General features: G+C 40.3%; 4 protein-coding genes across 5 annotated transcripts; 2 read left to right on the top strand and 2 right to left on the bottom strand.

Annotated features, from left to right (window-relative positions):
- Positions 1–492: 492 nt before the first annotated feature.
- On the bottom strand, positions 493–7,689 carry arf6a (ADP-ribosylation factor 6a). Its single transcript, XM_044329544.1, has 3 exons — positions 7,584–7,689; positions 3,262–3,509; positions 493–3,130 (listed from the first exon to the last, which is right to left on the bottom strand). The coding sequence occupies exon 3, from the start codon at positions 2,350–2,352 to the stop codon at positions 1,825–1,827; it is 528 nt and encodes a 175-aa protein (XP_044185479.1). The 5' UTR covers positions 2,353–3,130; positions 3,262–3,509; positions 7,584–7,689; the 3' UTR covers positions 493–1,824.
- On the top strand, positions 6,973–14,099 carry prpf39 (PRP39 pre-mRNA processing factor 39 homolog (yeast)). 2 transcript variants are annotated; one of them, XM_044329542.1, is made up of 15 exons: positions 6,973–7,125; positions 8,237–8,668; positions 8,899–9,101; positions 9,246–9,371; positions 9,597–9,715; positions 9,899–10,066; positions 10,205–10,385; positions 10,814–10,921; positions 11,023–11,187; positions 11,642–11,768; positions 11,965–12,233; positions 12,465–12,649; positions 12,759–12,833; positions 13,130–13,244; positions 13,422–14,099. In XM_044329542.1, exons 1-15 carry the CDS (start codon positions 7,113–7,115, stop codon positions 13,509–13,511), a joined length of 2,376 nt encoding a protein of 791 aa, XP_044185477.1. In that variant the 5' UTR covers positions 6,973–7,112; the 3' UTR covers positions 13,512–14,099. The 2 variants fall into 2 exon arrangements, with proteins under 2 accessions (XP_044185477.1, XP_044185476.1); XM_044329541.1 differs by having other exon boundaries at positions 12,759–12,842.
- A 535-nt stretch (positions 14,100–14,634) lies between these two features.
- On the top strand, positions 14,635–16,752 carry faua (FAU ubiquitin like and ribosomal protein S30 fusion a). Its single transcript, XM_044329546.1, has 5 exons — positions 14,635–14,740; positions 15,160–15,241; positions 15,350–15,494; positions 16,240–16,295; positions 16,523–16,752. The coding sequence occupies exons 2-5, from the start codon at positions 15,167–15,169 to the stop codon at positions 16,646–16,648; spliced, it is 402 nt and encodes a 133-aa protein (XP_044185481.1). The 5' UTR covers positions 14,635–14,740; positions 15,160–15,166; the 3' UTR covers positions 16,649–16,752.
- Positions 16,753–17,370: 618 nt separating this feature from the next.
- Positions 17,371–20,012, bottom strand: fkbp3 (FKBP prolyl isomerase 3). Its single transcript, XM_044329543.1, has 7 exons — positions 19,865–20,012; positions 19,397–19,498; positions 18,912–19,013; positions 18,663–18,798; positions 18,052–18,119; positions 17,864–17,961; positions 17,371–17,735 (listed from the first exon to the last, which is right to left on the bottom strand). Exons 1-7 carry the CDS (start codon positions 19,967–19,969, stop codon positions 17,681–17,683), a joined length of 666 nt encoding a protein of 221 aa, XP_044185478.1. The 5' UTR covers positions 19,970–20,012; the 3' UTR covers positions 17,371–17,680.
- Positions 20,013–20,330: the final 318 nt, after the last annotated feature.

The raw sequence follows: 20,330 nt of genomic DNA, 5'->3' as shown, positions 1-20,330 counted from the left end.
GATTTTTATCATGACACTGAAAGAGATGACAATATAAATCTTGTATCGTAAGATATGTGTCATTTCCTGTTTATGAAAGTGTTGATACTGCTGTGTATTTGAGTCCTGTATGTCCCTAAAATGTCGTGGTTTCCTCATCACCACCTTCATTATCTGGCTTTGTTTGAAAATGTCAAAAGGCATGTGCAGAATCAGCGCCCTGATGGACAAAGTGATACTTCAAGAGCGTCAGCAAAGCAAGGTTTACCTGACAATCACTTCTTTGAAACCAGATATCTCATCATTTATTCACAGCCAGTGACTCACACACGCAAAGCACAGAAAGGAAACAGACTGGCGCTTGCTAACTAGTCCTTCTTTCAACCATTATAACGCCCCAAACTCTCACTTCCTCTTTCATCAGCTCAACTTTTTCAGAAGTGAAATATTACTTTTGCTCCTCTCCACACATAACGGTTGCAGCTGCTCATTGAAAAGGCGTCACTTCCGTACTGATCTGGATATATCTTTTTATTATTTCAATCAGCATAGCAAAAAAAAAAAAAAAATGGAACAAAAATAAAACAGAGCAGTATCTATGATCTATTAACAGAAAGTTGGTTTTGGTCTGTAAGACCTTAGGTGTGTACAGGCAGAATGATAAAAAGAAGAAGAAGAGGGTCGCAGTCACTGAAGCACCTACATGGAGGTGGCAGGGGGTTGGGAATTCCGTAAACACTTGCTGGGGTCCAAAAGTCAGTCACAGAAAATCAAATGTGCACAGCCAGCTAACTGGTAATCCCTCCCCATCCAAAAGTGCAAACTCAGCGGTTGAGAATACCTTCTGCCGTAGTAACTGTCTTGATTTTGGGGGCACCTGTAAAAGCCGGGCCCCTCCTAAGGCAGCTGAAACTACAAAATACTCAACAGTAATGGAAGCTCTGGGAGAAAAAAAAACAAAACAAAAGAGGCAATAATAGTAAGACTGGTGGTAACAGATTCAGACCCTGAAACAACAAAAATATATATCCATATCACAGTGTGTGAATATCCAGCGTCCACATAGTGTTTTTCCAAACAAACCACCACAGTAGACATTATGGATGTAATCACTGCACAGGAAATAAGTACGAACACATTTCCTCAATCATCCCAGTAATTGTACAATCAATTATGAAAACAGTTTCTTTTTTTTTCTTTTTTTTTTTTTTTTTGAGGTCCTAACATATCCGAAATACACATTCTTACAAATTATAGGCAGTTTGAGCCATGACGGTGATATGCTGATGCAGGCGATGGTTTCTAGGAATCCATGTGAACAGGTTACGTCCTCAAAAAAAGGGGAGGGGGGGGACTGGGCTGATCCCATCCTTTGGATACGTAGCTGGGTCGTGAAAATACTGTATGAGAGCTAAAGCAGGGGGGCAGTTTGCAAAAACAATAAATGTCCCAAAGTCCCCTAAAAGAAATTATACAAAAAAGGAGGAAACATAATAGAATTTGCAGCAAGAGCTCAAAGAACGCTTATTGTATATTTAATCAGTACTGATTATACAGAATGTGAGTGAAATACTACAGAACCAAAGCGAACTACGCAAAAAATTAAAGGAAAACCAGCCAAAAAACAATAGTCTTTTGTCTAAATGAAATATAGTGAAGTCATCATTATGAAAAAAAGAAACAAAACAAAAATATAATTGCTACTCTCTTTGATACATATACTGAGCAGAGAGGTTGTGTTATTAATTGCTTCAGATTGCATTTTTTTTATCCTTGTGTTTTCATTCTCAGCTACTTTTCTGCGCCTGTAGCCTCCAAGTGTCCAGGCTGGTGAGGGGAGAAACATTAAGATTTGTAATTTGAGGTAAGCCAGGTCAGGCCCTCGTATAGTCCATCCCCTGTTGTCGCACACGAGGGCTGAACGTACCAATTCCTATCCCTGATCCGGGTCAGGCCTAGCTTCTCCTGGATCTCGTGGGGCTTCATGGCATCTGGGAGGTCCTGTTTGTTGGCGAAGATCAGGATGATGGCGTCCCTCATCTCCCGGTCGTTGATGATCCGGTGGAGCTCCTGCCTCGCCTCATCGATCCTGTCCCTGTCGGCGCAGTCCACCACGAAAATCAGACCCTGGGTGCCTGTGTAGTAATGTCTCCAAAGGGGCCTGATCTTGTCCTGCCCCCCCACGTCCCACACGTTGAACTTCACATTCTTATAGGTGACGGTCTCCACGTTGAATCCAACTGTGGGGATGGTGGTGACCGACTGTCCGAGCTTCAGCTTGTACAGGATGGTAGTTTTACCAGCAGCATCAAGTCCAAGCATCAATATTCTCATCTCCTTGTTGCCAAAGATCTTTGACAGCATTTTCCCCATCTTGTTTGCTGTGCATAAATACTTCAATAGAGGGAAATTAAAGCTTCTCTAATGAGAAAGAGAGAGAAAAAAAAGTTTGTTTTCAGGGCAACTTACAGTAATGTGTGCTGGGGAGCCCTCCACGTGATGACAGCGGTGGGCTGACACAAGTGTCAATATTCAAAAAGGCAGTGACTCTCAAGTTTGTACAGTTGGATAGCGGACAATTTAGTTGGAAGTAATGACAATGATGATGTGACCTGAGCCGGCGACTTTGAGCAATTCAAAGGGAGCAGTGTGTGTGTGTAGCCCTGGTAGAATTGGGTGGGGATATATTTTCATGATCCACTGCCCTCCGATGTAAGAAGAAAAAATTACATCCCCTTGTTTCAAACTAGCCGTTGAGCACAGACTTGCTTCAGAATCCACATTTCAAGTCTGTTTTCTCATCCAAAATCCCGTTGATATCTCAGTTAAACTGGATATGATAGAGAGTAGTTTCTTTTTTTCTTCCTTTTTCTTTTTTTTTTTTTTTTTTTTTTTACAAAAGCCTTCTACATAAATCAGGCCCTGTCCAAGCCCGGGGTTCCCACTTCCTCCTTGGCTGCCGGCTGTCCACACTTGCCCTTAGCCAATTCCTGTCGATGGATTTCAAAGCAGAGTGTTTTTCTTATTTAAAAAAAAAAAACCGCACACACACCCAAATGCAGCTATAATCTCCGGTCCGTTTCTGCACCGGGACATCCAGAGGAAGAGCGCTCAAAAGGTCATTGATTCATCCGACTTTCTTCTCTTCCCCCTGTGACACAAGAGCGGTCCGGAGAAGGGAGGGGTGTTAGTACAGAGGACAACTTTGGATCCGAAAAAATATTCTCTATGCGGGTAGAAAAGCTGAACAAGAGCAAGTAACATAGACAGCGGTGAAAATACCTTACGTCTGCGGCAATCATCCCCCAGTCCCCGGGCCGTTTCTCCCCGCTCTTGCCGCTCTCTGTCTCTCTTCCTCCCTCTCTCTCTCTCTCTCTCTCTCTCTCTCTCTCCAGCCGTTCAGTCACAGCGGTGGCGGACGGTGCTGCTGTGTTACCGGAAAAGGTGCGGACCCAGATCAGCCGCCACTTCCTCTACACTGCTCACACACACTGGTGCTGCATTCAAATGTTCCGCAAAAGCTCCGACATCTGACGACACAAAAATCATAAAGGCGTAAGCATGGAAACTGGGGTGTGCCACCTGAATATATTTTGACGTTTCCACTAGTTACAATGTTTTTTTGTGCCTAATGACCTGTAGTTGGTCATAAAGTCGCTAACAAATAGAGAAAAGGAGTTGTTTTTTGTAACCAGCACTTATCTTGTGGATGTCTACACAACTACTTTGTTTTCATTCATATATTTTGACATTAAGAGTGTTACAGTGCATCAACTGATAACTGAAAAAGAACAGTTATAAACATATTAGTGTTGCATAAAAAGGATGTATGTGTAAAAAACTCAAAGTATAAAATCTTTCATTTGCCAATTCTAATACATATTATTGGTGATAATAATTCTGTCATACAACTTACAAATTTTTTAAATCATGAATTGGTAATATTGATTCCTATTTAAAAGTGTGTCCACCCATTGACATTGAATTATATAGTAGTGTGGTTGTTCATCTCTCTCTCTCTCTCTCTCTCTCACACACACACACACACACACAGACACACACACACAGAGGCCATTATAAGAAGTCAGAGGCCTCCCAGCCCTTTATTTTAAGCCCCTAGGGGCCCCTCTTTCATAACCGATAATAAAAAGTATCCAACCAAATAATACATTTAAAAGGAATCTTAAAGGATCTGAAAATGTATTTTCTCAATCAGCTTCTTACTGTGACTGGTAAAAGTTTTGGTTATTTCACATTTGAGATTTCTGTTTTTCTTTGTCTCTGTGCTCTTATTATCAGTTTAAAGTGGGCAGGACTTTGTTAGAAAATTGTATCACATACTTCTATGACCCAAGTTTGACACATTGTTTGGTTACTGTCAACTGAATCTGATAAAACCACACCCATACAGAACTGCTGAAGTAGTTTTTGAGTATTAAACTCTTTATAAATAAATAAATACAGTAGATGTTTTTTAAAACTTTGTTACTGACTACATGATCAGGAATATTCAGTGTCATAGAGAAATAATCCAGATTTGAAGTCAAGTTTTCAGGGCCTTTACCACCAAGTTGAAACAGCATTTCACTACCTCTTCTAGTTCAAAGTTTCAAGTCTGTTACACCTCTGACCACACCTAACAGCGATGTCAGGGTGTACTGACACACTTTGGTGTACCCTTCTACATCACCACAGCGAGCCAAAAGATAAAAATCGCTGGAGCTCAGCATAAACAAGATTTTCAGCTGCTATCAAGTTGCACTTTAAAGATGTTCAACATTCACCTACAAGTTTAATGAGATCCAAACTACAGAGCAGTGACAGGAGCTCTAAATGGTCAGATCCCTATTTAAGTAGGATTATTGAAGACCACAGCCAACCCAGCTGCTACAGTCTGGCAAGTGGTACAGCAGCCTCAAGGCCTGGACCAGCAGGCTCTGGGACAGCTTTTTCAACCAGGCCACCAGGCTTATGAACAACGGACACTAACAGCTTGCAGCTTGCCTGATGTCACACACACATACATAAGCACATATATATTTACATACACATATAACGTACACATATGACTACTGATTCATATATTATAGGTAGGGCACATGCACACTGCACTTTACATACATACACTTACATACATATGTCTTAGACTATTACTTTAACTATTTTAAATATTTCTTTTTTCCCTTACTACATTGTTGAGGAGCTGAAACCCAAGATTTCTACTCTCTTATACTTGTGTAATAAGATGTAACAATAAAGAACTTGAACTTGAACGATAATAAAGACACATCGAATGATTAATTGGTAAATTAAATGATCTCTTTTTTATTTTATTAACTCATCATTCAAATTCAAATTATTGTTCAAATGCATAACAGATATTTAAAATATATTAATTTATCATAACAGTGTAAACATCTTAAGTCAAGGCTTCATACAAACCACTGTGGGCACTTGTCAAATTTTGACATTTCCGACTGCACCCAAAGGCACCATACGCCATTTCGCATGCGCGCTGTGAAAAAACTGAACTGCAGACCGGTCCATTAGCTTGTGTGGACGCCATTTGAGCTCTCAGTATGTGTTTAATTGCCTGTAATGTTGCATCTGCCACAACAATTGCACACAAACCTTTACATTTTAAACAGATCTGAAGATTTAGTATGTCTAATGGTCTCAGGAGGGGGGGCTACCGGCCGGGTCTTTCCGACATGTCGTATCATTCATTCAAATATGATTAGTCTGTGACGTGGAGCTTGTGTGTGAGTAGGGCGGGACCGGGGGTTTTGGGGGGTGGGGGGGTCGCACCCTACTATAGTCTAAATTTGACACCAGGTCATTAAAACGGACTAAAAACATAATAAAGGCCACACTGTTTATTATTGAAGAGCTATGTCATGTAGGGGTAGGATATAATGAGAGCAATTAATGACTAACAATTAAATTGTGATTTCAGAAGCCTATAAGAGAGGGCCTGACAATGTAGGCTGCAAAATATACATCAAAAGATTTGAAACTTTACAATTATTGTGTTTTAAGCATGCAATATAATTAAGTTAATTACCTTTTGAATGTTAGTCTATTTTGGCAGTTGAGGAAGTGCATCATTACCATTTTAAAACATACTATTATTACATTTGAGAAGAGGAAGCCCACTCAAATGGTTTAGGATATTTTCAGGAACCTTATCAAAACTGGATTACACATTTCCCCTTGAGCATCCTACACACTGTCATGTAAATCAGTTCTGTGCATCGGCTTTAAATATACTATACAGACTATAAACTGTCCTCATATGTCCACAGGCGCCCGCATACAAATAAACTGTCGAGTAAATTATCATGATTTTTTGCTGCTCACATCTTTGCTCACTTACAATGTATTGTTTGGATTGGCTGAATATGACAGGAGTATCTGCTCGCAGTTCTATATTCTATTTATAATCAATTCGCTTATCATTTTAACCAAATTTTATATTCATAAATCAAAATTATTAAGCAAAGAGACAAACTTTTCAGAGCTGACTGCTTATATCAAACAATACATCTCTTCAGTATACGAAAGTACAAACAAAAAAGCTGTTAAAACGTTGAACTACTTTAAGCATTACAAGATATGTATATTTTGTTTAAATTTAAAAAAAAAAGTTTGTCGTTATCATAAACATTTAACCTTTCGTATTAACCTCTAGTCCCTCTGGCGTGTTTGAGATTGTGGACACAAACTGTATTCACAAGGTGCTGTGAACTTGTAGTCTTGTTCCAATAAAGCTGTTAAAAATACATATTTATGTCTACAGGCCAGAAAGTTGACAGTGAAAACAGTAAAACTACGTGCAAATTGTGATGTGGTCCACATTAAGGATTAGAAGTGTAACCAAAAGTTAATCGCAGTTTGGGTGAATAAAAAGTAGTGCAGCTACAATCTAGCGACTTTACATTTTCGATGAAATGTGTAAAAAATTTTGTCGGTTTCTGTTGTAACTGCGGACGCTGCACTGAGCATGCGCACACTGAGCCTCAGTTCTTCCTGTAAGTTGATAAGGATGGTGGGCGAAGCGCGCCTGACCGTCGTAGGTTAGATAAAGTGACTGAGAAAACTGCTCACAAGTTCACGAGGTTGTCCACAGTTTCATGGAAGATACTGGTAAGATCCCAAAAAACTTGTCTTTATTCATGAAATTGTTGCAACGTGGCCGAATTCAACAACCAACGTTAGCCGTTTAGCTAACGTGGAGCAGCCGTTGGCACCGACTATTAACTGGAGACTGAGGCAAATGGCGTTACTTAGCACGTTGTAGTTGTTCTAGTCACCATAAGGTCAACGGCAATATAAGGTAATCAGTCACGGTTGAGTAAACTTTTTTAATATCAAAACATATCGTCATAGCTTTGGTAAGTAGAAACGCGTGATTTGACGTTAAACGAGAGCTAACGTGAAGCTAAACGTTAACTTCTAGTCACTTCACGACACTTCTCAGGAATTAGACACGAGTCTAGGCCCAACTTATGGTTGAACTTTGACTGTGCAAACAACGTCCCGGGTGAAACATGGCCGCGAACCGCAAACAAATCAATTTTTGAGGGAACACGTAGTTAACTTACCATGCTAGTAATTGAAACAGCCGTGCATAATGTTATTTAACTAACCCGATCACATGGATGCAGTATTTTTAGTGGCTTACGTTAGGATTTAAGCTAAAGCTGGCATCCGTTTAAACAAGGAAGTATCTGTTGCTGCAGCTGCTGCTTCTAACAGGGTGACCTTTTTTGGTGCACTGGTTAACTTTAGATTACCGTTTGTAACGTTACATGTTAATATGAGCCTGTGCAGCCAAAATATGATACACGTTGAGAAAAAATGATTAATGTACCACTTTGATAACAATTGTTTAGTGAAGAAGTAACTTAGTGAAATCAGTTGGCTCTTGCCAAACAAACGATGTCACCAAACGAGTTTTGGAAAATTTTTGCACGTACACGCTTAAGGGTTGTTGAATATTGTATCTTCTCAATATTAAATTTGTACCAAGTGGTACATTTTGGCTCATTGAGAAGTACTTGTACACTTTTATATCAAACATTTTTGAAAGTCTATCTTGACTTTTTATTGTATTTTCAGAAACTAACCACTATGAGTCTTTATGGTAATTAATAATGTAGCTAACTATCTTTTCTTATCTGCCTAATAGGAGTGCCATAATCCCTACTATATTTCTGCTGTACTTGAAATGATAGTCCAACCTTCTTTTCAACAGGTCTTCACCTTTCAGACGATCCCATTACTGGAATGCTGGAAACTGAGTCCCCTGCCATGGAGAGCAATGGGGATGGCTTCCTTCCTGACCTTCCTGTTCTAGGCCAAACCGCTGACTGGTCTCTAGACCAGGTTGCTCCAGAGCCACTCACAAACATCTTGCCTGAGGACTCAGATGCATCCCAAGATGCTCCGGGGGAACAACATCACCCAAACCAGCAGATGAATTCCACAGAGCTGGGATCTGTGGAGAAGGCTGTGGAACATTTTCAGATTGCCAGTGCTCAGCTCTTCCAAGAGGAGCAGCCTCCACCACAACCCTCAGAAGAGGGAGAACAGCCATCAGAACACAAAGCAGAGTCTACGGAGGCTCAGCAAGACAGCCAGCAGATGACTACAGAACCAGAGACTGCTGCACAGGATAGCACTCAAGGTAAATTAAATAGTTGGTGTTAATCTAAATATTTCCTGTTATAGACACAAAGTGACAATATTACAATAAATATAGTTCCACCATTGGCCTTATATTGATAATTTAACTAATTTGGGAGCAGTAGCAGTAATGTTTTTAGAAGTAAATATCAGTAATCAAAGCCCAGTTTGCTGTTATATTTGTGTTCTTCCTCTTAATGCCTTTTGATGACTCCTTGTTAACTTATCTAGATGGGACTGAGACACCACAAGCGGCAGAGGATGGCATGGAGCTGGAAGAACCATCCAAAGAGACAACACAAGACCCAGCTGTTCCTGCAGAGCCAGCAGAGCCACAGCTCCCCAGCGAGTTTGAGAAACTCTTCAAAGGATGCGAGGACAACCCAGAAGACTTCAATGGTTGGGTCTACCTGCTGCAGTATGTGGAGCAAGAGGTAAAAGAAGAATATTTCTAGAACTGAACGGAAGGGGTGTCAAATTTATATTCGGACATTCTTATATTGCCAAGGTTGAGGTTAACTCAATTGTTATATTAAATGGGAAATTATAACATTGATTTTGTTACTTCCTCCTTGCAGAATGTTCTTGAAGCTGTGAGAAAGTCCTTTGACATATTCTTCCTGCGGTATCCCTACTGCTATGGCTACTGGAAGAAATATTCTGATATAGAGAAAAAGCATGGGAACATACAGGTTGCAGAAGAGGTAAATATAAAAAAACATATTTCTTAATGTATTGAGGGTTCATTTTGATCTTTTTGGACACACATTTGTTGCTTTCTTTCTCTGGTTGGCTGACCTTTTTAGAGATTGCATGCAGCAGCTAGTGGCAGAGTGCCTCACCAGTTGCAGCCTTATGGCTGGGTGGCAAGGAGCAAGTTTGTAGGTTACTATTGGTTACTGACAGGCTTGTTTATGCTTGTTTCCAAGGTGTACAGAAGAGGCTTGCAGGCCATCCCTCTCAGTGTTGACCTGTGGCTGCACTACCTGACCTACATCAAAGAGAACTCAGACCCAAGTGACCCAGAGACAGAGGGACGCATTCGAGCGTGAGTAAAAGACTAATGTGGTTATGTGACTCTTCTCAGCAGATACTATCTATTAATATTGTGGCAATTTTTTGCTATGTTTTAGTTAAACATTTTTCCTACCTTTGCCTGATTAAGGCAAAAATTTTACTATTTTCAGTCATGAAAAAGAGAATCATTGTCTGTCTTTTATTGTACTTTTAGTGCCTATGATCATGCAGTGCTTGCGGCTGGCACAGACTTTCGCTCAGACCGTCTGTGGGAGTCCTTCATCAACTGGGAGACAGAGCAGGAGAAGCTGGCTAACGTCACCGCCATCTATGATCGCATCTTGGGCATTCCAACCCAACTGTATTCCCAGCACTTCCAGAGGTAAGGGGAAAGAACAGGATAAAAACTGTGGTTGCAGTGATCTTTTAAATGTTGTGTTGTATTGTTACTTCCTCAGCTATACTTCTATGCACAAGTTCTCTGTAATTGGAGGGTGAAATTTATGTTTTATCTTTGCAGGTTCAAAGATCACGTGCAGAACAACAACCCCAAACACTTCTTGTCAGAAGAGGAGTTTGTACAGCTGAGGGTCGAGCTCTCCAAAGCCAACCCCGTGGCCATGGTCTGCGAAGACGAGGAGACACCTGTTGCTCAGGAGGAGCTTCCACCTGGTACAGAGGACCTTGCAGACCCTGCTAAGGTACAAATCCAGTGCCAATCCTGCAGGGAAGAATTATACAAATTAATTGCGTTCAGGGGTTAGTAGGCGCTTGCCTGTTCTCCATGATGAAATGGAAAGAAAAATTTAAGGTTTGAAGAGGTGTCTTTATGTCAGCAGCCAAGCCAATGAATGCCAGGGGGGATTCAAGTTGGCATCCAGTCAGGGATTCGCCCTTAAACTAAAAGGATCAACTGAGGCCCATTGACCCCAGCACCTGCACCCAGAGGCTGATATGCAGGGTGCATACATACCTCCCCCCTCTACAGTCCTCTTGTCTCTGGCAAGCTAATGGTGATGTAAATTCTTGGCTGCAGGACTAGCAGTTTTTACATCAAGTGGAGAATGTGATACAGTAAAGCATACATGACAACTCTGACTGTGTATTTTTTTTGTGTGTTCCTGTGTAGAGAGTGACGGAGATCGAGAACATGCGCCACAAGGTAATCGAAGTCCGGCAGGAAGTCTTCAACCACAACGAACATGAAGTCAGCAAGCGTTGGGCCTTTGAGGAAGGGGTATGCATCTTGTTTTCTCCCCAAGTGTTGATTATAGGTAATATGTTTGGAGTTGTTGTTCCTCAACATCATCAAACTAACATGAATTTGTGTCTTTTTAGATTAAGAGACCATACTTCCATGTCAAAGCCTTAGAGAAGACTCAGCTGAACAACTGGAAGGAGTACCTGGACTTTGAGATTGAAAATGGGACTCCGGAGCGTGTGGTCGTTCTTTTTGAACGATGCCTCATCGCTTGTGCTCTCTATGAAGAGTTTTGGACCAAGGTAATGTGACCTTCAACCTCTCTCTCACTCCCGCTACCTCCCTGCACTTCCCCATCAACGATGATATCACATCGACACAGTAAATCGTCCTGCACTCTCTTTGCGTGTAACGTTGATATGTGACTGTATCTGTTGTATTAGGGGATGGCCAGCTTGCCACACAAGATTTGACTGCAGCATTTGCCAACTACTACGTTGCATCTTCTTCGTCTCCCACTACCTTACAGAAACTTATCTAATTGGTTCCATGAAGGTGCTGATGGGTTTACACAGAAAATTTCTAAAAACGATCTTGTCAATGAAGAAATTCACTGTTTCTGTCAACTGAAAATTTAGGTTTAAACGTGTTTGTTTTGCCTCTCTCTTTCTCCTCTGTTCTTTTCTTTCTTCTCTGCTCTTTTCTCTGTCCTCTCCTGCATTTCTTCCAACTTCCTCTCTCTTTTTCACTCTGAAGTATGCAAAATATCTAGAGGGCTACAGCACTGACGGTGTGAGACATGTCTACAAGAAGGCTTGTACCATCCATCTACCCAAAAAACCAGCCATCCACCTGCTGTGGGCAGCCTTTGAGGAGCAGCAGGGTGAGTGACATTCAAATACTCATTCAAAACAGCATGAAAATTAAGCTCAGACTAGTTAACCAGAGAGCCATGAGGGCATGTCCCTTTATTGTAATCAAATAATGACCCCTTAGTGTTTGACTACATGTATAAATAGTGATACAGACTTATAAAAACCAAACTCCATGCTCACAGTATTCTACTTTTCTTCGTCCAGGCAACGTTGAGGAGGCCCGTGGAGTCCTGAAGTCCCTGGAGGCAGCAGTCCCAAGTTTGGCCATGGTGCGCCTTCGGAGGGTCAGTCTGGAGCGTCGCCATGGTAACTTAGAGGAAGCAGAGGCACTGTTGAGGGAGGCCATGGAGTCTGCAAAGAATGCTACTGAGACATCATTCTATGCTGTGAAGCTGGCCAGGCAGCTGATGAAGGTGCAGAGAAGTCTTAGCAAAGCCAGGAAGGTGCTGCTGGATGCGATTGAAAAAGACCAGGTGAGAGCTGGTTAATCTCACCTCTCTAAGAAATGTATTGTATATGTGAAAGGTTTGTCTAACAAACTCAACAGAGTCTTATAAATAACAAAGACATTTTAAACTGTTTGTATACTGTTTGTTTGTTTTTTTTAATCCAGAGTGTAATGTGAGAGAATTGTCCCACCTTTCAATACAGTTGTATTACATGAGTTTCGAGATGCTTACACTAATATTTTTGTGGCTTTACAGACGAGTCCAAAACTGTATCTAAACCTGCTTGAGCTGGAATACAGTGGAGATGTGACACAGAACGAGGCAGAGATCTTGGCTTGTTTCGACCGAGCCCTGAAGAGCCAGATGCCCCTTGAATCCCGCCTCCTCTTCTCCCAACGCAAAGTCGAGTTCCTCGAGGACTTTGGCAGTGACATCAACGTGTAAGTTTGTTGTTACTATTAAGAGAGAGTAACAGGTGAATCTAAAGCACAACGCAGCCTCTCGTTAAGTTTGATATCGTGTAATATTAATTCTTTTACATCTTTTTAGGCTTGTTGCTACGTACGAGGAACACCAGAAACTACAGAAAGAAAGCGAGCCAACCAAGAGGAAAGCGGAGAACGGGTATGACAGGTGGATAATGGAACAGGGCTCGGGTCACACCAACACATTATTTTCATAAGCTGTTCAGATAACTTGGCAATCAGGGAAGAGATAGGTAGCAGTTAGACCAAAGTGTCCTGTAGTTACTCATTGTATCACAGTGCACCCATCTGTATTGGGTGTTGGACAATAGCTTAGCAAAATCTAAAAAGTTAGAAATGTTAGGCAACAACTCTAAAGATGTAACTAACTTTCTCTCTTAGGGTGCACAACCTTAAATTACATTTACTAATATGAAACTTCTTCAACGTCTCCAGCTCTCAGGAACCTGACGCCAAAAGACAGCGTGTGGATGAGGCTTCCTCTGGTGCAGCAAACGCAATGACAGACATGCAGGCGAACAACTCTGCCTACAACTACAACTGGTACCAGGTGGGTTTCATATCTGATCTGTTGATGACACTGAAAGTGTCCCTCAGTTTCAGTTCATGTTTCTTAAAAGTGTGTACGGATTGCTATTTACAGCTTGTATTTCCTAGTGAGAAGCTGCTATAAGTGATGTTCAGTGATACATTTCTCAACTTTTTTTCACGTTCTCCACCTTTTTAGCAACAATACGCCGGTTGGGGACAAAACTCTTGGGGGCAGTACAACCAGTATGCCCAGTATAACCATTACTATCCCCCTCCTCCTACATGATGGACAAAATACTGACATGAAGATGGAGACTCAGCGGAAAGAATCCTTTATGATCTGCCTACATCTCTTAGCAAGGCTGTTTAACATGGTGTCATGGAGGGTCAAATGTGTTTAGGTTTTCAATCTAAAAACTACAGGAGCGGATTTAATTGATAAGTTCTCTGATTTAAAGTGTGCTAATTAGTTTAATTACATGTTGTAGCTGTTGGTTTGAATATAATACACTTGGCACTCCGTGGCAGTCATATTGATCAGTCATGTTGTTTAAAAAGACATTATTTGCTACAATGTCATCTCCAACACTGGCTGCTTTTTTAGGTTCTTTAATGCATGTTGTTTGTGAAGGCAGATTTATTTTTCCCTGTGTGATAAAGGATTATTAATTTTTAGATTGGATGACTTAGTTTGGTCTCTTATTGCTAAAAGTTTAAAGGAGGCATTCTTTGATGTACCTCTGAGTCATGTGTTTCTCCTTCTCAAATTGAAAGATTTTTAATATTTCATGGTTATGTTTCCATAAAGAAAAATGAAGAGTTCCTCGTTTTTTATTTTGACTTGATTTCATAATAAAGAGATTGATATCCTGAAGTTTCTCTTGTTGATTTTTGTCATTCCTTATGATTCATAAATGGCTGTTGCTGTTGATAACTTGAGCTTTGAAGAGACATTACACACACACACACACACACACACACACACACACAATCAATCCTTCAATTAAGTACGTATTTCCAAGCACATGGAGTCTCCCAGATGTTCCAACATTCAGTACCAAGTGCAAATGATCCAATGATAATAGTTTGTGTAATAATAAATGGTAGTTTGTCTGTATTGAGTGATTAGTGTGAATAGTGAAGTAGTGCCAGCTTAATTTATTAACTGCTAAATTAGGTATGGAAGAATTAATCCAGTTTGAAACTACTAAAATGCTCAAAATGAACCTAAAACTGCTTAAACGCAGCCTCTTAATATAATGATTGTGTCTGTCTGAGGTTAATTCATCTTTGTGCTGTTATAAAGCAAATATAATGACCTACAAGTAGAAACACACTAGACGTATTAATGTGTTACGTATTATATTTTAGCATGAGAACTACAATTACCAGCCCCCAGTGCGATGGGCGTGACTACCGCTTCCGAACTGGTCTACGTAAAGCTGGCACATGCGCAGTACCGTCCCTTAAACAGCCCTTTCTATGCTCTTCGTTGAACGACTAGCATCAAACGAGGTAAGGCCTGGGCAAATTAAGTGAAAAATCCTAATTTTTTAAGACACTAACATACACTGTTATTCAATTAAAAGACATATATTACCACATGTCAGGAGTTGTACCTCATTTTCAACAGTTATGTTACATTTCATGTGTTTTTACGCGACTTAATGGTACGCGTGCCCCATGTGGCTAGTTGAGCTAGCATAGCGCTAGCTTGATACCGAGAGTATGGTCCAACTCCGACACGCTGCTTTGCGCTGGTTCTCTTACATTTTAATTGTGCCAGTTCAATAACGGGGTGTATTTTGTCGTTAAAACTGATTTTGCCATCTCAGACATACCGTATCTGCTGTCATAAAAAACTCAAGCCATAAACTGATTTCCGCAATAGTTATATTGATAATGGACTTTGAGCAATCTTGTTTTTCTTCCAGCATCATCATGCAGCTTTTCTTGCGTGCCCAGAACACTCACACCCTTGAGGTGACTGGACAGGAGACTGTCGCAGACATTAAGGTAAAATGTTAACATGTAGCTGAGATTGCACCAGACCTTCTTGAACAGAAAGTAGTCACCTGGTTATAAGGGGACCATGAAAAATGCTTATTTTTTGGTGTCCCTCAGGCTCATGTCCAGACTCTGGAGGGTCTCCTGGTCGAGGATCAGGTGCTGTTGCTTGCCGGGTGCCCACTGGAGAATGAAGCCTCTCTGGCATCCTGTGGTGTCTCAGAGCACTGCACCTTGGAGGTAGCTGGCAGGCTGCTCGGAGGTCAGTATATTCACCAAACTTGATAACAATTCTGCACTGTCAACAAACTTAAACTTTGACCAACAGGTGAAGTTGGTGATTCAATCGTGCTTTCTGGACCTTCGGAATATCTAAAAAATTAGATCTTTTTTATTATCAGCTAAGAATCTGGAAACTGTCATTCATGCTTTCATTACATCCTGCTTGGACTACTATAATTTGCTGTATTCTTGTCTGTCAATACATCCTGTCCAAACTTCAAGTTCAAAATTCTGCAGCACGATAACTCATAAAATCCGATAAGAGTCCACGTAACACCTATTTTAGTGTCCCTGCATTGGTTGCCTGGACGTTTTTAGAATTGATTTTAAAATTTTAATGATTACCTTTAAAGCACGTATGGGGGTGACCCCTGATCATATCATCGACATACTAACCCCTTACGAGCCTGAATGCAGCCAGAGATCCTCCAGCAGAGGTTTGTTAGTAATTCCTAGGTCAAGGCTGAAAACCAGCGGAGACTGAACCTTTGGAGTCAGGGCCCAGTGGCTCTGGACTGACCTGCGCTTCCTGTTAATCTCAAACGCTTAATCAGACATCATCATCACAGATGAACGCACAGACAACTAAAAGATGTTTCTGAAAACTATAGCCCCAACAAAGTGTTTTTAACAGCAGGTTCATTAACATCTGAATAATTTCAGGAGCTTTAGTCTGTCCAGGAAATAAATGTTTTTCTTTCTTTTTTCTCCCTACTGTCCACCAGGTAAGGTCCACGGCTCTCTGGCCCGTGCCGGAAAAGTGAGGGGACAGACACCCAAGGTAAGATTTCACGTTTTTTCCTGAATGTCGTGTTCCAATATAATATAACAACATTGGTACATTTTTAGGTAATTTAGTGATCTTGATTTAACTAATATACAGCAGCTAGAATGACTTTTATATGTATAAAGATGTTTTTTCTTCTGTTTTGATGAGCATGGCGTTACAATACATAGAACATAAAGATCTGTGAGAATTAACAAATGTCTTTTCCCTGTGACATCCAGGTTGACAAGCAGGAGAAGAAGAAGAAGAAGACTGGCCGTGCTAAGCGTCGCATCCAGTACAACAGGCGCTTCGTGAACGTTGTGCCCACCTTCGGAAAGAAGAAGGGACCCAACGCCAACTCCTAAGTGCTTGAATGCCAGAGAGGAGACACATGATCACCCGCCATTAGTTTTTACCAAGTTAAATGTTATACTGCTGTACAGAATAAAGATTTGGCTTGGACAAAAGATATGTTGTGTATTCCATTGGAAGTTGTTTTTTTTCATTTCTAAAATCAAACATGTAGCTATTTGCCGTTTCTTTACAAAGACCTGCATTTAATTTTAAGTACATGATCCTGTAGGAAAGGTGTGAGTTTAAATGTTCATATGACAGTTTATGGTAATGCTGGACAGTTTTATTTATCTTTATCAGAGTTTGGACAGATATGGCAGTAACGTTAAGATCAAACATTCTGACCTGATGAAGCTCCAGATTAAACTTTCTTTGCTTGGAGTGTGCAGGTGTTACCTTTCTTTTATTGAAATTGCTTTCTAATAGAATTGCACTAATATATATGTGTATATAATTATGCTCCTTCAAACAGTGAATTTAAGTTGTACATATAACTAGTGACAAATCTTTGCAGTTCATTGCTTGCATAGCTCAGTTGATAAAGGTAATAAATGTCATTTGGGAAAGACCAGTGATCATAGATGTAGTCATACAGGAAATTATTTTATTGCATAGGATGACCTCCTATTCCTCGTGCCATTCATGTGTGGTTAACTGCTAATCTAAATGTCCTCGTTCAGTAAGTAGTTGATGAAAATAATATGAGGAGAGGAAAGAAAACCCTTACAATGACTAAGATCTCTGAAACAGGTTTATTTATTTAAATTGTACATGCAAAACAAAGTACAGAGAAAAGTGTTTAAGGGTGTCTCATATGTACATTATTGACATGCCATAACGTTTAGGGCAAACAGCATTAATAACTGGACCTCTTCTTAATCGTTCCTGTTGTACGTAAAATGATAAATGAGACAAAGGAGACAACCTGGAACCAGGCACAACACAATCCAAGTGCCATTCTGACTTTTACAGCAAGGCCACCAAGTTCGTTTTTTTTCCCTTCATCCTTGAAAAGTAGTGCATGCTGGCCAACGTTTGTTAGTTTAATCAACGGCCACCAGCTCAACCTCAAAAATCAGCTTTGCATTGGGTGGGATTCTGGTAGAACTGGAGTTAAGGAGAAGATGGGAGATCAATGCAAAAAATGGAAAAACACTACTGAAATCAGCTTAGTGTCACATTATGACGTGCAAATACTGACGCAAATGTGCCAAAGAAAAGGATACTTGGATTCAGGGACACCCTTCTTTCCGTAGGCCCACTCTGGTTCAATCTCCAGTCGAGCTGTTTCACCCTTGCTCATTGTTAGAAGACCCTCATCCCACTGTCAAAACAAAGGTTTACTGGTATCATATTGAAGAACCGACAAAAGTTTGGATACACAGAGCAGAAAACGTAGGAATAACTAACTTACACCTCTGATGACTCTGCCCAAGCCAACTTTGAAGCTCAGTGGTTTGGTTTGCTTCTTCTTTCTCGCTGCTGCAGAGGGAGAAGAACAATGATGGTTTAAACCCGAGGACAGTATCTTCATCACAAGATATTCAACTAAGGTAGGGTCACCATTGTGGTTTCATCTGTGACCATAAACATGAAAGAAAAATGCTATTTCACTTGTTAAATTGTTATGAGTAAAATATTGAAAAAAAAAGCTGCCCATGGTTACTGTGGATCTATTCTGGGGGAAAAAACCAGACCCAGTAAATATCATGCATCCAGCAACCAGTCAGTACCATGGGCAAGGCGCAGTATAGAACCAGGACAACTGCATCATATTATAATATAATATTGGCTATTGTTTTTATCTGTATTTAGCCACATTTGGAACAGACAGATAGCAGAGAAGCCGATTATTCTGCATGATCAGTTCAAAAAGTTATGACGGATGCTTTGATATATTTTATCACTGTGAAATCTTGTCAAATTTGGACTCCGCTGTATCGACTGTCAACCAAAGCCGACTACAACTGCCGTCTTCTGTGAAGGAGCAAACATTTTAAATAGATATGACTTTGGGTGAAGTACCTGCGGGGATATTGGTGTCGAAGACGGTTCCATCCTCCAAGGTACCAGTGTACCAGCAGCTCACAGTGTCACCTTTCTTTGGGAAGTTTGTCTTGTCACCTTTCTTCAGCACTGACTTTGTAAACTTTGGTGGACCCTGACAAAAAGAAACAGGAGCAGTTCACAAATGTGTTGATAGTTAGCATGTGTGCAAAGCAGAAATTAATAAATAATAAAAAGATGTGTTAATTCATCATTTTGGGCCAGTACCTCGTCCACAACTTCTGTCTTGACTTCTTTGGGCTTTTCATCAATTTTCACAGCTTTAACTTGCTCGGTCACTTCCTCGATTGGCTCTGTGCCCTTAAACCTCTGAGAATCACAACGACAGCATAAAAAAACCCCCATTAATTTAGTCACACAGGCAGTCATCGTACAGGTGCAGCATCACTATATGTGTAATATCAAGTCACATTACCATCACTTTAGAGCTGTAACGCCAACTATTAATTTAACTGCCAACTATTTTGATAGTCGATTAATTGGTTTGAGTCTTTTTTTTTAAGGAAAAAGAAAGTCAAAATTCTCTGAGTCATCTATGACAGTAAACTGAATATATTTGGGTTGTGGACAAAACAGGACATTTGAAGCTTTGGGAAACAGCAATAGACATTTTTACCATTTTTTGACGTGTTATAGACCAAACAACTAATCAATTAATCGACAGATGTTAGTTGCAGCCCTACATCACTTACTTTGCTTTCAAAGAGTTGATTGTAGGCAATGATCAGTTGTTCTTTCTTTGCTGTTTTGGCAACATTTTTTATGTTTCCCAGCAGCTTGTGTTCATTAAGAAACTGAAAGAGAAAAAGCAGTTAGAAGGAGAAAGTTAGTGGATGATGATGATGATGAGAATGTGTTTGTTCAAATCAATGACGCATGACTATCCATAATGTCAAACTGTAAATGTAGCTGTCTCAGATTGTGAGCAGTGGCTTATATATGTTTGAACCGTGCAGAACTTTTTAAATTTTTTTTTTAAATAAAAACATTATGATGTATTGCTGTAATTACTGTCTCGCTACATGCTAAAGCACAACAGCTCCACTTAGCTAACCCTGTGATGCCATGCAGCCTCCTGCAGCTCAGATGGAGCTCTGACAGTTTAACCTGCAGCTAAACACAAACTGTAAATCACGAAGAGACTCGAGTGATAAACGTACCGAGTGGGCTGCATTGTCCTGAATGAACTTTATGATGTCTTTTTTTGGTAAATCATCACTTTTGAGCTGCTCATCGCTCCACTCCCGTGTTGGTTCAGCCGCCATTTTGAGAGGCGAGCTGAACTTCTTCTTCTTCTCTCAGTTTATCGGCGGATCGCAAATAAGTTTGAGGTGTATACCGCCACCTACTGTACCAGTGTGTAACTTCATGTAATTTACCCATGCATTTACCCTGTTAAATTAAGTTAGACCACTAACATTGTGTCACTTAAGAAGGTGAAGAGTCTGACTGAACTTTGACATTAGCAGCGAATATTAAAAACTGCAGACTAATTTATAAAAAAATTTAATTTATCTAATGACTTGTCATATAGAAATATCAACAGCTAAATTTACTTAAAGTACTAAGTAAAAGTACTCGTTTTGCAGAAAATCAGGCTCTGATTGACATGTTAAATACATTTAA

The sequence above is a fragment of the Thunnus albacares genome, chromosome 16, assembly GCF_914725855.1.
Source record: "Thunnus albacares chromosome 16, fThuAlb1.1, whole genome shotgun sequence".
NCBI classification, from domain to species: Eukaryota; Metazoa; Chordata; class Actinopteri; order Scombriformes; family Scombridae; genus Thunnus; species Thunnus albacares.
Note: the sequence above shows the minus strand (reverse complement) of the source record. Positions and strands in the feature narration are given on the sequence as shown.

Coding starts and splice junctions, on each gene's coding strand:
- faua (XM_044329546.1), top strand. CDS start 15,167: ATGCAGCTTTTCTTGCGTGCCCAGAACACTCACACCCTTGAGGTGACT. Junction 15,495..16,239: donor AGCTGGCAGGCTGCTCGGAG/GTCAGTATATTC, acceptor ACTGTCCACCAG/GTAAGGTCCACGGCTCTCTG. Junction 16,296..16,522: donor TGAGGGGACAGACACCCAAG/GTAAGATTTCAC, acceptor TGTGACATCCAG/GTTGACAAGCAGGAGAAGAA.
- fkbp3 (XM_044329543.1), bottom strand. CDS start 19,969: ATGGCGGCTGAACCAACACGGGAGTGGAGCGATGAGCAGCTCAAAAGT. Junction 18,799..18,911: donor AGACAGAAGTTGTGGACGAG/GTACTGGCCCAA, acceptor TCTTTTTGTCAG/GGTCCACCAAAGTTTACAAA. Junction 18,120..18,662: donor CGACACCAATATCCCCGCAG/GTACTTCACCCA, acceptor CTCCCTCTGCAG/CAGCGAGAAAGAAGAAGCAA.
- arf6a (XM_044329544.1), bottom strand. CDS start 2,352: ATGGGGAAAATGCTGTCAAAGATCTTTGGCAACAAGGAGATGAGAATA.
- prpf39 (XM_044329541.1), top strand. Junction 10,922..11,022: donor GTTGGGCCTTTGAGGAAGGG/GTATGCATCTTG, acceptor GTGTCTTTTTAG/ATTAAGAGACCATACTTCCA. Junction 11,769..11,964: donor AGCCTTTGAGGAGCAGCAGG/GTGAGTGACATT, acceptor TTCTTCGTCCAG/GCAACGTTGAGGAGGCCCGT.